The sequence below is a fragment of the Lemur catta genome, chromosome 6 (genome assembly GCF_020740605.2).
Source record: "Lemur catta isolate mLemCat1 chromosome 6, mLemCat1.pri, whole genome shotgun sequence".
Lineage (NCBI taxonomy): Eukaryota > Metazoa > Chordata > Mammalia > Primates > Lemuridae > Lemur > Lemur catta.
This window is the reverse complement of record NC_059133.1, coordinates 90,282,292-90,294,694: the sequence shown is the minus strand read 5'-3', so window position 1 is coordinate 90,294,694 and position 12,403 is coordinate 90,282,292. Positions and strand designations below refer to the sequence as shown.

The 12,403-nt window shown below is 34.6% G+C and overlaps 1 protein-coding gene across 1 annotated transcript; it reads left to right on the top strand.

Annotated features, from left to right (window-relative positions):
* Positions 1–7,184: 7,184 nt before the first annotated feature.
* On the top strand, positions 7,185–12,168 carry LOC123640605 (natural killer cells antigen CD94-like). Its single transcript, XM_045555196.1, has 6 exons — positions 7,185–7,191; positions 8,519–8,611; positions 8,754–8,816; positions 9,944–10,095; positions 10,995–11,098; positions 11,906–12,168. The coding sequence occupies exons 1-6, from the start codon at positions 7,185–7,187 to the stop codon at positions 12,075–12,077; spliced, it is 591 nt and encodes a 196-aa protein (XP_045411152.1). The 3' UTR covers positions 12,078–12,168.
* Positions 12,169–12,403: the final 235 nt, after the last annotated feature.

Genomic DNA, 12,403 nt, shown 5'->3' with positions numbered 1-12,403 from the left:
TCTGTACAAGTCTTTGTGCTTTAAATAGCAATGGTATCAGCAGAAGTGGTGGGGGAAGTCACATATCTTATACCTATCAGAGAGGGTAGTGTCATTAGGCAGTAACCTGTTACAGCAGTAAGGAAGTTAGGGAACAATGAATGGCTGGTTAACTTCTGGCTATATCTATACTTTTATAAAAATCTGACTTTGATTACCATTTATACCTTATGGCTCTACATTATTTTAATATAGAGAGTTTTGTCAGGTTTCAGTGTGAAAAGTTGGTTCTTAGTGTGCTCATAGCCAAAGAATACCAGACACGCCAAAGTAAGGCAAACACCGAAGTGAGGGTTATTGAGGAGAGAAAGACGGGATTATAGAGCAAGAGCAACATATAGGTTTACAGGGCAAGATTCATACACCACAGATGACTACTGGACCCATTTTTGCTGCAAAGGGAGAGCAAAAGGAAGAGATCAAAAAAGGGTTGGCTATGGTCTGCATGTTGTTTTATAGTGCTTGGATTGGTACCTCCCTCTTGGTTCAAACATCACCATGGAACCTCTTTGATTGGAGAGTCGGGAGCTATATGACCTGAGTCTTACTGTGCGTCAGATTTCCCATGACCCTCTCAGAAAGCCCATTGGTGGGGGTGAATCACACCAGCACCCACTTTTGTCCCTAGGAGCCCCATAATCTCTGGCTAACTACCTAATAGTTTCACTCCTGTGAAAAAGCTAGAGGAGACAGTCACCAATAAAAACAGACAGTTTTAAGGGTGATTAGGAATGATTGTTTACAGCAGGTGGTTTTTACTATAGAGGACTGCTCATATTCTCTTTTTGTGTGGTTCTAGATAGAAAAGATATGACTTAAACACTTAGAGCAATTTCTTTTTTAAAAAATGTATTATGAAAGCATTGTGTGGAGTTATCCCACGATGTCTCTTCTTATCAAAAACTTGGCATTTGTCCAAGAGGCTGAATCAGAAGGAGGACAAATGTTTGCAGGAAGAGGAAAGAGATTTGACTTTGGAAAGGAGGAAAAATGGTTGAACTTCTCATCTCAAAATCCAAATTTCCTGAACATAGGCAGTAATACAGAGCTTTTAAAGGGAGGATTCTCAGCTTCAGGCAATTACTGTAGTTTACTATTCTAATCCTTCATCTGTGTCAAAGACAAAGCCTGTTAACTCTACCAGCTGCCCACCTGGGGGGCTGGTGTCTCCTGGGAGTTTTAACAAAAGACTTAATCTGCCTCAGGGATGCAGGCCATACTACAGGTCTCCAAATGAGTGGGGAATGTTTTAAAGAGACAGAAACAATTTTTTTCCAGACCATTCCCCGTTACATATTCCCCACTCTCAATTTTATCCTTTCATATCTATGGAAGGAGGTGTGATGCAGCCATTGTTGCAAAGTAAAATCTCTTTCCTCATCCCCCAAACACTTGTCTTCCTCCTTCTGATTTGGCCTCCTGGACAAGCACCCAGTTTTTGGTAACACTCTCTCTTTTTCTTTTTTGGAGAGCCAAGATTCAGTGTTAGCTATATTAATAAAGTTGGTCTTCTTATAAGTCAAATGAGAATTCCTATGACTTCATGTTGTCTTAGCATCCATTTTGGTCTTTCTTCTAACATTCCCAAGCTCCTTTTTAAAGGGCTTAGTTTTTTTTATCTGTCTATGCTTTGAAACATAGACTACTACCCTGTTTTCTCTGAGAGGGCTTGGGCCATATGTAAAACAACTAGACTCTAAATTGTTTTATTTTCAAGGACATGGTTTGAATCCAGCTGTTTTGCCAGTCTTGTGGCTAGAGTTTTAAAGTCAAAACTACACAATCTTCATTATGTTAGATTGTACCTTTATATACGCATATGTATTTGTCTATTTTCCATGGTACCAAATTAACTTACAGGTGCATATTCATAAAAGGAAAAATCTAGCCCAAATGCCTTTCAAGTTCATGTGACTTTAATAATCTTTAATGAATGAAGATAATTTTAAAATCATTGGCAAATAAAATTAAAACAACTTCAAAATTTTCACCTGAACCTGTTGGTCAGGCAGGTCAAATAAGTCTGCTACATGTTTTAAGGTCAAATTATGTATTTCCTGGGTTTTATACTAAAATTAGTATTACTAAGAGTTAACATTGTATTTAATATATGTAATTAAAACTACCAGATATAAATGAAACCACTGTATATATAAACTATATGAAGAAAATAAGATTTGTTTTTGTAAAACAAAAACATGAAACATAAAAATTTGGTTTTTGTGGAAAAAATAATTTTGCCTAATTTAAAGGTTTTAAAAATAAGTTTAAATTAAACGAATAAAATTGATAGATAAAACTAAATGGATATAAATTAAGGAAAAATTTGGTAAAAATTGTAAAACTTAGCAATCTTACTGAATGGTCAAATTAATTAAGATTAAAGCGATTTGTGTTTAAGTTTTTATTAAAATTAGCTTTACTATTTCATACACTAATGCAAAAATAAAACATTGATTTTCTATTTTAAACAAGATTTTCAAGTAATATTAATAGAGATAGTAAAGATTTTTATTCACTCTTTTGAGTAAACTACAAAAAACAAGGGAGAGAGACAGATTTTTCAGTTTGTCTTTATTAGGTCTTATTTATTGGGAAAACTGAGTCTCCTCTCTATTAAAAAATAAAATTTTTGCCCTTAAAATCATTAAATTATTACTTTGAATGCATGACTATTGTATCATAGTAACCTATGATCTTGTTTTATGACAAGTGTTTTAGACCTTTGATATTTGACAAACTTAATAAAATCAAAATTCTAAATTCAGTGTTTTTGCCCACAAACTCGTATTTTTTTTTGATTTTTTTTTTTTAAATATTAGAGCCACTGAAAGAGCAAGCGAGAAACATTCAGTTTATTTAGTGTGTTAAAGCTATATAGGAAGCAGTGAAGTATGAAATGGTGTTTAACTTTCCTTGGGTTATATTTATATAAACATGTTTTTAATATATATCCCAAAATTATATGAGCATCCTAAAATTATGATATGTCTTGATGTATGTTATCAGTAATAATTATGGTTATTAAGTTAAATTTTTATGTGCCCCTAAAAAATTTTTGACTGAATTTCTTTGTCCATTTTCTCTTTAACCATGACAATTCTAAGACTTTTGTCATCCACAGACAATTATTGTTTTACTTTGATTCTTCTGAAAAAGTGATTTTTAACTGACTACAATCCAAAATTTGTTTCTTGAAGGAAATTTATAGAAAAGATTCTTACAAGTATCTTTAAATATAGGTGCAGGTGATAACTTAGGAGATCATACCATTTGAACTCAGATAACTTTAACTGAAAAGATGATGCGCCATGAGGATTACTAACCGAACCTGAAACAAGACAAAAATTAATTACATGGAACTAAACCAATTTTGTTAATGACTTTTGTTTAAACATTACTGATTCTTTTTGTATTTTGTTTTCCAAAATTCCAAAGAATTTTTTTCCTTCTTTTTAGCTATTTATAGCTTACAACATATTGGCAAAGTATATTTTTGTAAACAATTTGAAACATGCATTTTTCTCTCTAGTTGATATCTTCAAAACTTGCAAACTGTTTGTAAATATTCTTATTTCATGGCAGTGTAATTATTTGCATAAATTCAATAAGAATTTGTTTTTTTTTCTAACAAGACAGAATTAGAGATGCTGGTTATTGTCTCAAGGCTTTGACTGGAACAGCATATTTTCAGAAAGGCCCAGACTGCTGTGAAGAATTAGGTTGACTTAACAAGGCCCGTAAGAGCTCTCTGAAAAACTGGCTTAATATCGCATCTATAACATTTCCTGATGTGTGGTAAGCAAAGAATGTCACTTTCTGACAGGCCCAGGTACCTCAAGTTACTTTGGGACCCCAAAAAAACAGGAATTTACCCAGTTCATACAGGTCTCTATAGGCAGTTATTAATAAATCCTTGTCTTAGTTCAAGATGCTTTAAGTCTAACCTACGATTCCTTATGGGAAAAAAAAAAAAACCAGTAAAGCAAATTTTTTAAAAAAGAAAGCCTATATGACCTATGATTAACAATTGTTACTGTGTTCTGCAAAAGTTTAGTTATAAATTTCTAGGTAAATAAAAGACTTCACTGTTCAGATCTCAAGTGGATATTAGTTTCTTTTCCCAGCTCTTTGCTCAGTTTCACATTATTTTAGTTATCGAAGTCATCACTTGGTTGGAACAAAGGCACGAGTAAATTCCAGGAGAGGAAGGTGGTGGTTGTCTGCGTGGACATCAGGGGAGGGGAGGACGTGCAAAATGAGATGTCCTTTTGGAAGAAAACCTAACTTTTTAAAAACAAATTTATATAAATGAAGCTTGGCATTTCAGTGTAATTTCAATCTGGTTTCTCTCTGCAGCAGATTCTTAGAAAGGTTTTGTGTGCAAAGTTTATTTGGGATGTGTACAGAATAAATGTAGGACAGGCAGTGTTAATATGGGATAGGGAAGGAGGCATGCAATAGAAGTTGCTTTATTAATCTAGCTAGTAAAGGAGGCCATTGGAGCTTAACACTGTTGAGTGATCCTGGGAAATGGGGCAAAACACAATGTTCAGAATTGCTTCATATTAAGGACAAAATTGCTCGACTATACCAATGCTGTTTCCTGAGATTTGTTGTTTGAGGCCCATCCTGGTGATCATTACTCAGCACTCCATGCATGATAGAAGCAAGGCTTTCAGCAGTTATGGGAGGAAAAAAAAATCTTATAGAGATGCACATCCTAGTTGGCCAACAAATATCCCAAGGGGCATGGGCAGGGCAGTGCTGCCCTTGACTGCAGGTGGAGATGAGTGCGAGGGATACCCTGTGTGAAACCCATTCAGCTACCTACGTACAAATGGAATCAAAGGAGCAACCACGGTTGACAGTTCAGAAAGAATAAAGGGAGGGGTGAGACACACACACACACACATATACACACACACAGCTACATATCTAGGAAATTTATGTGTGTATACGTGTAGGTGTGTGTTCAGTTTTTTTTTTTTTTTTTTGAGACACAGTCTTCCTCTGTTGTCCCTGCTGAAGTGCAGCGGTTTCATCATAGTTCGCTGCAACTTAAACTCCTGGGCTGAAAGCCATCCTCCTGCCACAGCCTCCTGGGTAGCTGGTACTACACGTGCATGCCATCACATCCACCTAATTGTTTTATTTTTATTTTTTGGTAGAGACACTCTTGCACAGGCTGGTCTCAAACTCCTGACCTCAAGCCATCCTCCTGCCTTGGCCTCCCAGAGTGCTAGTTTTTCAGGTGTGAGCCACTGTGCCTGGGTAGTGATTTTCTTTTTGACTTGAGCCTGGAGTTCTTGGATCAAACATGTGTTTGCTGGATTTTTACTTGAAAGTCAGTGAACTCAGATTTAAAACAGGACAATGATTGATGTACTCTCACCAAACATGGTTCTGAAAACTGGGAATAATGTCCAAATAAAGGTGGCCCCAAGGTGCTGTCAGTGTAGTAATGATCCCTACTGTATATTCTGTCATAAATTCGTGTTATCTCAAAACAAAGTTAGCAGCAAAATCCTAAACTCCTATTTAGCTGAGGCAGTTTTACATGGGGCAAAAAGGAAGCAAGATCAGATAGCTTTCTGCTAGTTCAGCTTTTTCCAACACTAAAACTGAAAAAAAATAGACTTCACCTAAGCAAAGGATCATTTATAAATCACTTCTCTCAAGTAAGATTTGCAAAAAGTCTGGATTGAGTTGTTTTCATGTTTATATTCTCCAGTAAGGATTTATTTTTCAACAACTTTGGTGGCTCATTGAAAGCAGCTCTATGCACACAAAGCAAATTAATAAGATGGAAAACTTTTGACATCATGGAAAATTAAAAATCAAAGTAGTTCTTGTTTTTGTTTGTTAATTTCTGTTTTTTTGTTGTTGATTAAAAATCCATCTTTTACAACCAGGTTTATCTACAGTAATAGCATAATGCTTAAAAATAAACACTGTAAAATGCAAAAAAAACCTTATGCAGGAGTCAGCTTTTATATAGGGATGAATGGTAGATTGCATTTCCAAATACTACACTGTAGATCAAGGTCTCTCCTCTCAAGATTATCTTATTATGTCAATTTGTTCCTGAAATTGCCCCTAAGAGGATTACTTTTCTAAGAACCTTAGAAAAAAAAGTGTAAATTAAAGTATTACTGTGTTATCTGAATAACACTCTAAACAATTATAATAATTAACATATTAGTAAAAATAAAGGGTCTAGAGTAGCTAATGTCATGTTCAAAGGATTTTAAAGAAATGGACAGTCAGGTTTTAAAAGGACCTTGTAAGGTTAACCTGAATGAGTCAGTTTCAGAGCACGTGTGTGTGTGTGTGTGTGTGTGTGTGTGTGTGTCTGCTTGTGTATATGTGTGTGTGTGTGTGTGTATACATAGAACAGTAGTGGGAAGCGTCTCCATTCTGCCTTTTGAAACTTTGCCATCCATGGCCAGGTTAGTGCAGCAGGGATGACAAGCACAGAGTGAGGTATGGGGATGCCAACTTAGTGACCTTGGGCAAGTTACTTAGTTCTATGTGCCTCAGTTTTCTCATGGGTAAAATGAAGACATCTATATATCTTCATTTTGAGCCCATTTTTTAGTAAATAAATGACCTAACATATGCCAAATGCTTTAAACTGTGTTAAACACAATGTAGATAGAAAAACGGCTGTTATCACTGAAAGAGGAAAATTCTGCATAGAATTTTATTATACTAAGCAAAATTTACCTTCAGTTTGTCCATTTTTTCGAGATTTTCCAAGGAACTTTTTAAGATGACTTTGATGTTCAAACATTAAAAAAAACAACAACAATAATAACAAAAAACCTCCGCCTCACCTTTTTTAGTGATGGTCAAAGTGCTAGCATTGCAAAAGTACAGTGAGGATTTCCTGTATTGTGGTTCCTGGAACACTTTTGAAGCTTGTGATTTTATTGCTTTACTGCTTCATGCCATCCAGACATCTCTCAGCAATAGATGACTTAAGAGCATCATATAAATTCACAATTTTTCTTTCTCTTTTTGTGTTAAATTTCTTCATAGTCAACATCCAGCTTAGCTCCAATGACCCAGCACCGTTCTTCCTAAACAAGCGCACCGTGTCTTCTCTGCATTGAGCTGTTGACCTTGGAACATCATTTGTCATGGCAGGTATGTGTGACCCCAGTCACAAAATTAAAAAATAAAAAGTAACCAGAAAAGATATTTGGTGGATTGGCTAATTTTGGGGCAGTGCTTTAAGAGAAAAGCACATGGTTAACGGTGGATACGTTTAGGCTTTTCATGTATCAGCACTTCGCACATTCATTTTATTTTCCTGATTCTTGATTCCGTAACTTAGATGATTTTGTGAAACTTTTCCAACAGGTTTAAAAAGTGGCTTCTGACAGGGATACCTTCAAATTCTGAATGAGAATCAAACTTGTCTGGTTAAATAGCGAGCAAAGAAATTCTGGCATAGATATATAGAATGCCCAATATTAATGACACAATGCTTAAAAGTTTTTAAAATTTATTCATCCTGTTATGACATCCAAAAATTATACAGATTAACAGTTTGACACATTGTACTATTATTAACAGCAGCATCACTTCTTGAGAGTGTGCTAATGTTAATGTCGAATCTCCTAATGTTAAAATGTTTCAGGGGAAAAGCCTTTAAGCAAGTAATTTTGAGTATGAGTAAATGTAATATTCTTGGGAAAAAAAGATTGTTTTTGTATCATAATTCAATGTACTGTGATATAAACCCAGGTCCCCAAGAAATTACCCATATTTTGTTGGTAGAACCAGTCATCACACGAAGTCCAGAATGTTCCCATGACTTCTCTTTCCTGTAATACCTCAACAAGCCTAGGAGAGCTAGACATTTATCAGAGCAGAGCCTGTGCGAGATTAGGAGAGGGCACACTCCTAAGTAATCTTATTGTGACAATGATAGAATATGTGAAATGAAAGAGTCTGGCCCTAGGCCAACTTTCATTTGATTTCTGGCTTGGATACTTCCTAGCTTTGATACCTTGAGAAAATGACATTATTATTAGACCCTATGTTTTCTCATCTACCTAATGGGAATCACATACTATTTTATGATTTTGTTGAGAGAATACAAGTAAATATCTGTTATATAAGCCCATGGAGCACAAATTGGTGCCTGTCTGTGTCTTCTTAGTCCAGATCTTTATGAGTCTCACAAAATCTAAAAATAGATGGCAAATGTACTTCACTGGGACAGAGCTGGCAGAGAAGAAAATGTATGTATAGATAAGCACACTGAAGAACAACGTACTCCGCATAAAAATGTTGATATTGGGTGAAGTCTTGAATGGAATGTCTTCATTTTTCAGTGTTTAATTGACAAGATGACTGTGTTATGAAATGAAAGAACGTTTTGGATCCTACATCACTGATTTCCATTTTTAAGAACTTCAGCTCCTTTGTTTGTTTAAGTGATTATTCCATTTGTGTTTCTCTACAGTGTCTCAGACCACTCGGTGGAGGTTGATTTCTGGGACCTTAGGAGTCATATGCCTTTTGTTGACGGTTACTTTGGGAATTTTGTTGAAACCTTGTAAGTTTTTCTAGACAAGTCTACACAAAAATCAAAACTTTAAGGAAATAATTTAATAGTAAAAGTTTCATCTCTCTAATGTGTAATATTTTATTTTATAAACCTATGCCTCATTAAGAAAATTTCTAATCATTTCTTATGGCACATACTAAAACAGATACTGAGCCAATATCCTCTCCAGGACCCAACATGGAACTCCAGGAAGGTAGGTGAAACAGTTTCCTATTTTTTAAGCTTTCTATAGGAGCAGGATGAAATAAATATTATAGTTGGTAATAAAAATTTGCCTTCTAATTGTCAGATAGTATCATTTTCTTGTTTTCTCATGTAAGAATGATTAAATTAAATTGAATGTGCATCATTTAGATATTAACAATAAGGAAAATAGTAGCCTGAAATGACATATATTTCCTGTATGAGTGTTCCTGATTAAGTAACAAATAAAAAATAACCTACAGTAAATATTACAGCTAATCCTAATTACTTGTGTTTGTGTATAAGCTATACTTTCCTATCTCTTAACCTTTATTCTGCTGCTTCTATGACTCAGAATATACTGCACAGATTTCTGCAATTCCAAACCTTACTTATCCAGTGAATGCAGCTCAAAGTCTAATTTTTTAAGTGTATTTTTCCCCAAATGCTCCACATGTTTCCTCATCATCTTCTTTGACCATAGAGTAGTACTTCATTTATATTTTTTATCTTATCTCAGCACTTTCACCACCCTTTATATGGCAAAGATTTGCCTACTGTGTGTATGATTATAATTATTGTGTGTAAGTAGTGTTGCAGACATTCACTGATAAACTGTATAATCAGACCTCAAGCTAATTAATTGGTTTATCCTCCTTTTTGAAAAATAAAATATCCAAACCTATATCAGTATTCTGCCAATGTACCATATTCTTCCCCACTAGGAAATATGCTAAATATTTTCCTCCTTTAACTCTCTCATCTGATTAACTCCTATTTGCACCACAGTGCTCAGCTTTGGGTCATATCTTCTGAAAAGTTCTTCTAACTGCCCTCCACCCCATACGCTACTATGTGCTATATTAACATACTGAATTTCATCTGTAAACTCACCTAAGTTGTCATGACATATAGTTAATAAAAGATCAGAAATTATACAATTCTGTATCTGTCCCTGGAATATAATCTCCATGAGGAAAAAGTGTCATATATAATCTGTTCACATTAATACCCACTGAACAAAGAATATTTGTAGAAAAAATAAATAAATAGTAAATTATTTTTGGATAATTAAATTGCACTGAAAAAAATTTTAAATATCCAATGTCATTTGTGATGTTGTATTTTTTCTCTTAGGCTCTGACTGCTGTTCTTGCCCAGAGAAGTGGGTTGGGTACCAGTGCAACTGCTACTTCATTTCTAGCAAAGTGAAAACTTGGAATGAAAGTAGAAATTTCTGTGTTTCTCAGAATTCCAGTTTGCTTCAGCTTCAAAACAGAGATGAACTGGCATGTACTTAATTCTGGCTTCCTACATTTTCTTTGATCTAGAAAAATATACTATCTAAGTAAGCTACACACTTTCATTCAGTCGTTAATCAGATAGTAAATGGATAGTTATTTTTGAATTAATGACCTATCAATTCCATGTACCTTGAAACTGTCATTGTGAACCTATACCAAGTTCTTCAAAAACTTACATCATAGGGATAAAGATTAAGATGGGTGCCAGATAAAGTATAAGAATCTTTTTAGGGAGAATTTAAAGAAGAAATAATAGGTTATTAGTTTGGACTTTGTAATTTTTAGTTCTTTTAATGAAATTTGTAATTTCTCTTATAACTGTATAGCTTTTGTCATCTTTCTGGGATATAATATGAAACCAGTATGGAGAGTAAAATCATAAAACTTACCCAGTTCTTAAGAAAAAGTGAAAAATTTCTCCAGTTGCATCTAGCATCTGTGCTGAGTCTAGATTGTACTCATGAGATTTATCCTTCAAGTTACTGCTAATGTGGGATAACATTTGATCATTTTTTTTCTTTTTTATTTCAGCATACTATGGGGCTATCAATGTTTAGGTTACATACATTGCCCTTGCCCCACCCCACATTTGATCATTGATCCCCTGTGAAAGAAATGTACCATGAAAACTATCCCCCTTTATGGGGTTTCTCATTCCTTTAAGAAGTGAGATTTTGTGATATTTTTCTCAGTAAATGAGTGGCCTTGATCAATAAGACATTTCAGGATGTGACTGACTATACCTACTAAATTAGCAGTTAAAAATCATGTGTTTGTATCACGGACACGGTGAATCTCATTCTGAACTCTGATGTTCTTAAAAGTATGCTATACCTAGAATAGATTAAAATTGGGTTAATATGTTTGCCTCTGACTCCAAGCAGGGTTTTATGCACTCCAGTCGACACTTTTACTGGATTGGACTCTCTTACAATGAAGAACGTGGGGCCTGGCTGTGGGAGGACGGCTCTGCTCCTTCCTGGGATCTGTAAGTTTCTAGGACCCTTTTCTGATCTTTGTGAATTCATCCTTAGATCTGACAAGGAAAGGCAGCATCGAGGAGCACTGAAGCTAAAATCACCTACCTAGAGCATGAGAACACAGGAAAAAGAGAAAGTGTGACAGAATAACAATTTTGGCTCCATCTAGAATATCCAAGTTTATGCTCAAGTGACATGAAAGTTGGTGAGCTTGTGGTCACGAAAGAACTTTTGCCATATGCTTTATTTTGCCCTAGTTCCGTACTTGGAGGTATATGTGCCCGTACAGATAGATGCTCACATACACAGGGGCAGCCAGAGAAAACGGTATACCCATTATTCTCCTTATTCTGGTGGAGCCCCATGTTCTCAGCGTCTTCTCATCTTTAAAATATTCTGGACTTACTGTCTGTATATTTGTAAACTTTGAATCTCATTTTCATTCATAAACGTCAGCTTTGCAGCATCACACAATGTCAAAGTTGATGCTCTGGATTGTTTCCCTAGACTAGGTCAGCCAATACATCTAAAACAAAGCAGAAGTAAAGCATTTCATACATCAATCTGTTACTGACAACAGCAAAAACTAAAAACTCCCTGGCCTCAATGCTACTGATTATTAAGGGAATAACTGAGTGTTTTATGGTATTGTATTTGAGAGTCTTGAGAACTGTGGTTATTGAAAGAAAATAATAATGATTCAACATGTTAATATCTTACTTAAATGCTTTAAAGTTCTACAGTTTAATAAAAGGATCACCCCTTAACATCTCACTTCCTTTTCCCATGTGTTAACATTTTGTTCTGCATTACAGATTTTTGTCACTTGAAACTCCATACCCAATGAAGTGCATAGCATATAAGCCAATGAATGGTGTTGTGGATGAAGCATGTGAAAAAGAGAATTATTACATCTGTAAAAAAACAGCTTATTTAAGTGATTTTTGGGACAGAGAGGTGGGGACTACAGATCCAGGATTATTATGAATAATATTTTTACCTCATGTTATTACTATTAATAATTATCTAGTTCTTAGTTCTGTAAAATGTTTCAAACAGTCTTATACAATTTTGTATATTTGAAGATATGTGTTTTAAAACTGATGAAATTTGTACACCTATACCTGAAATTATAAAGTGCAAGTTAAAGAAATTTATGAATATTTTGATGCATTTTAATACATATGATTTATATAAAATTCAATGTAGTTTTAGTGCACGTTCGTGTGGTTTTATTTACATTTTTATAAATTCTCTTGGCAGAAATTTAAATAAAATTTAATTCACAATAAATAACATATAACAACATCACT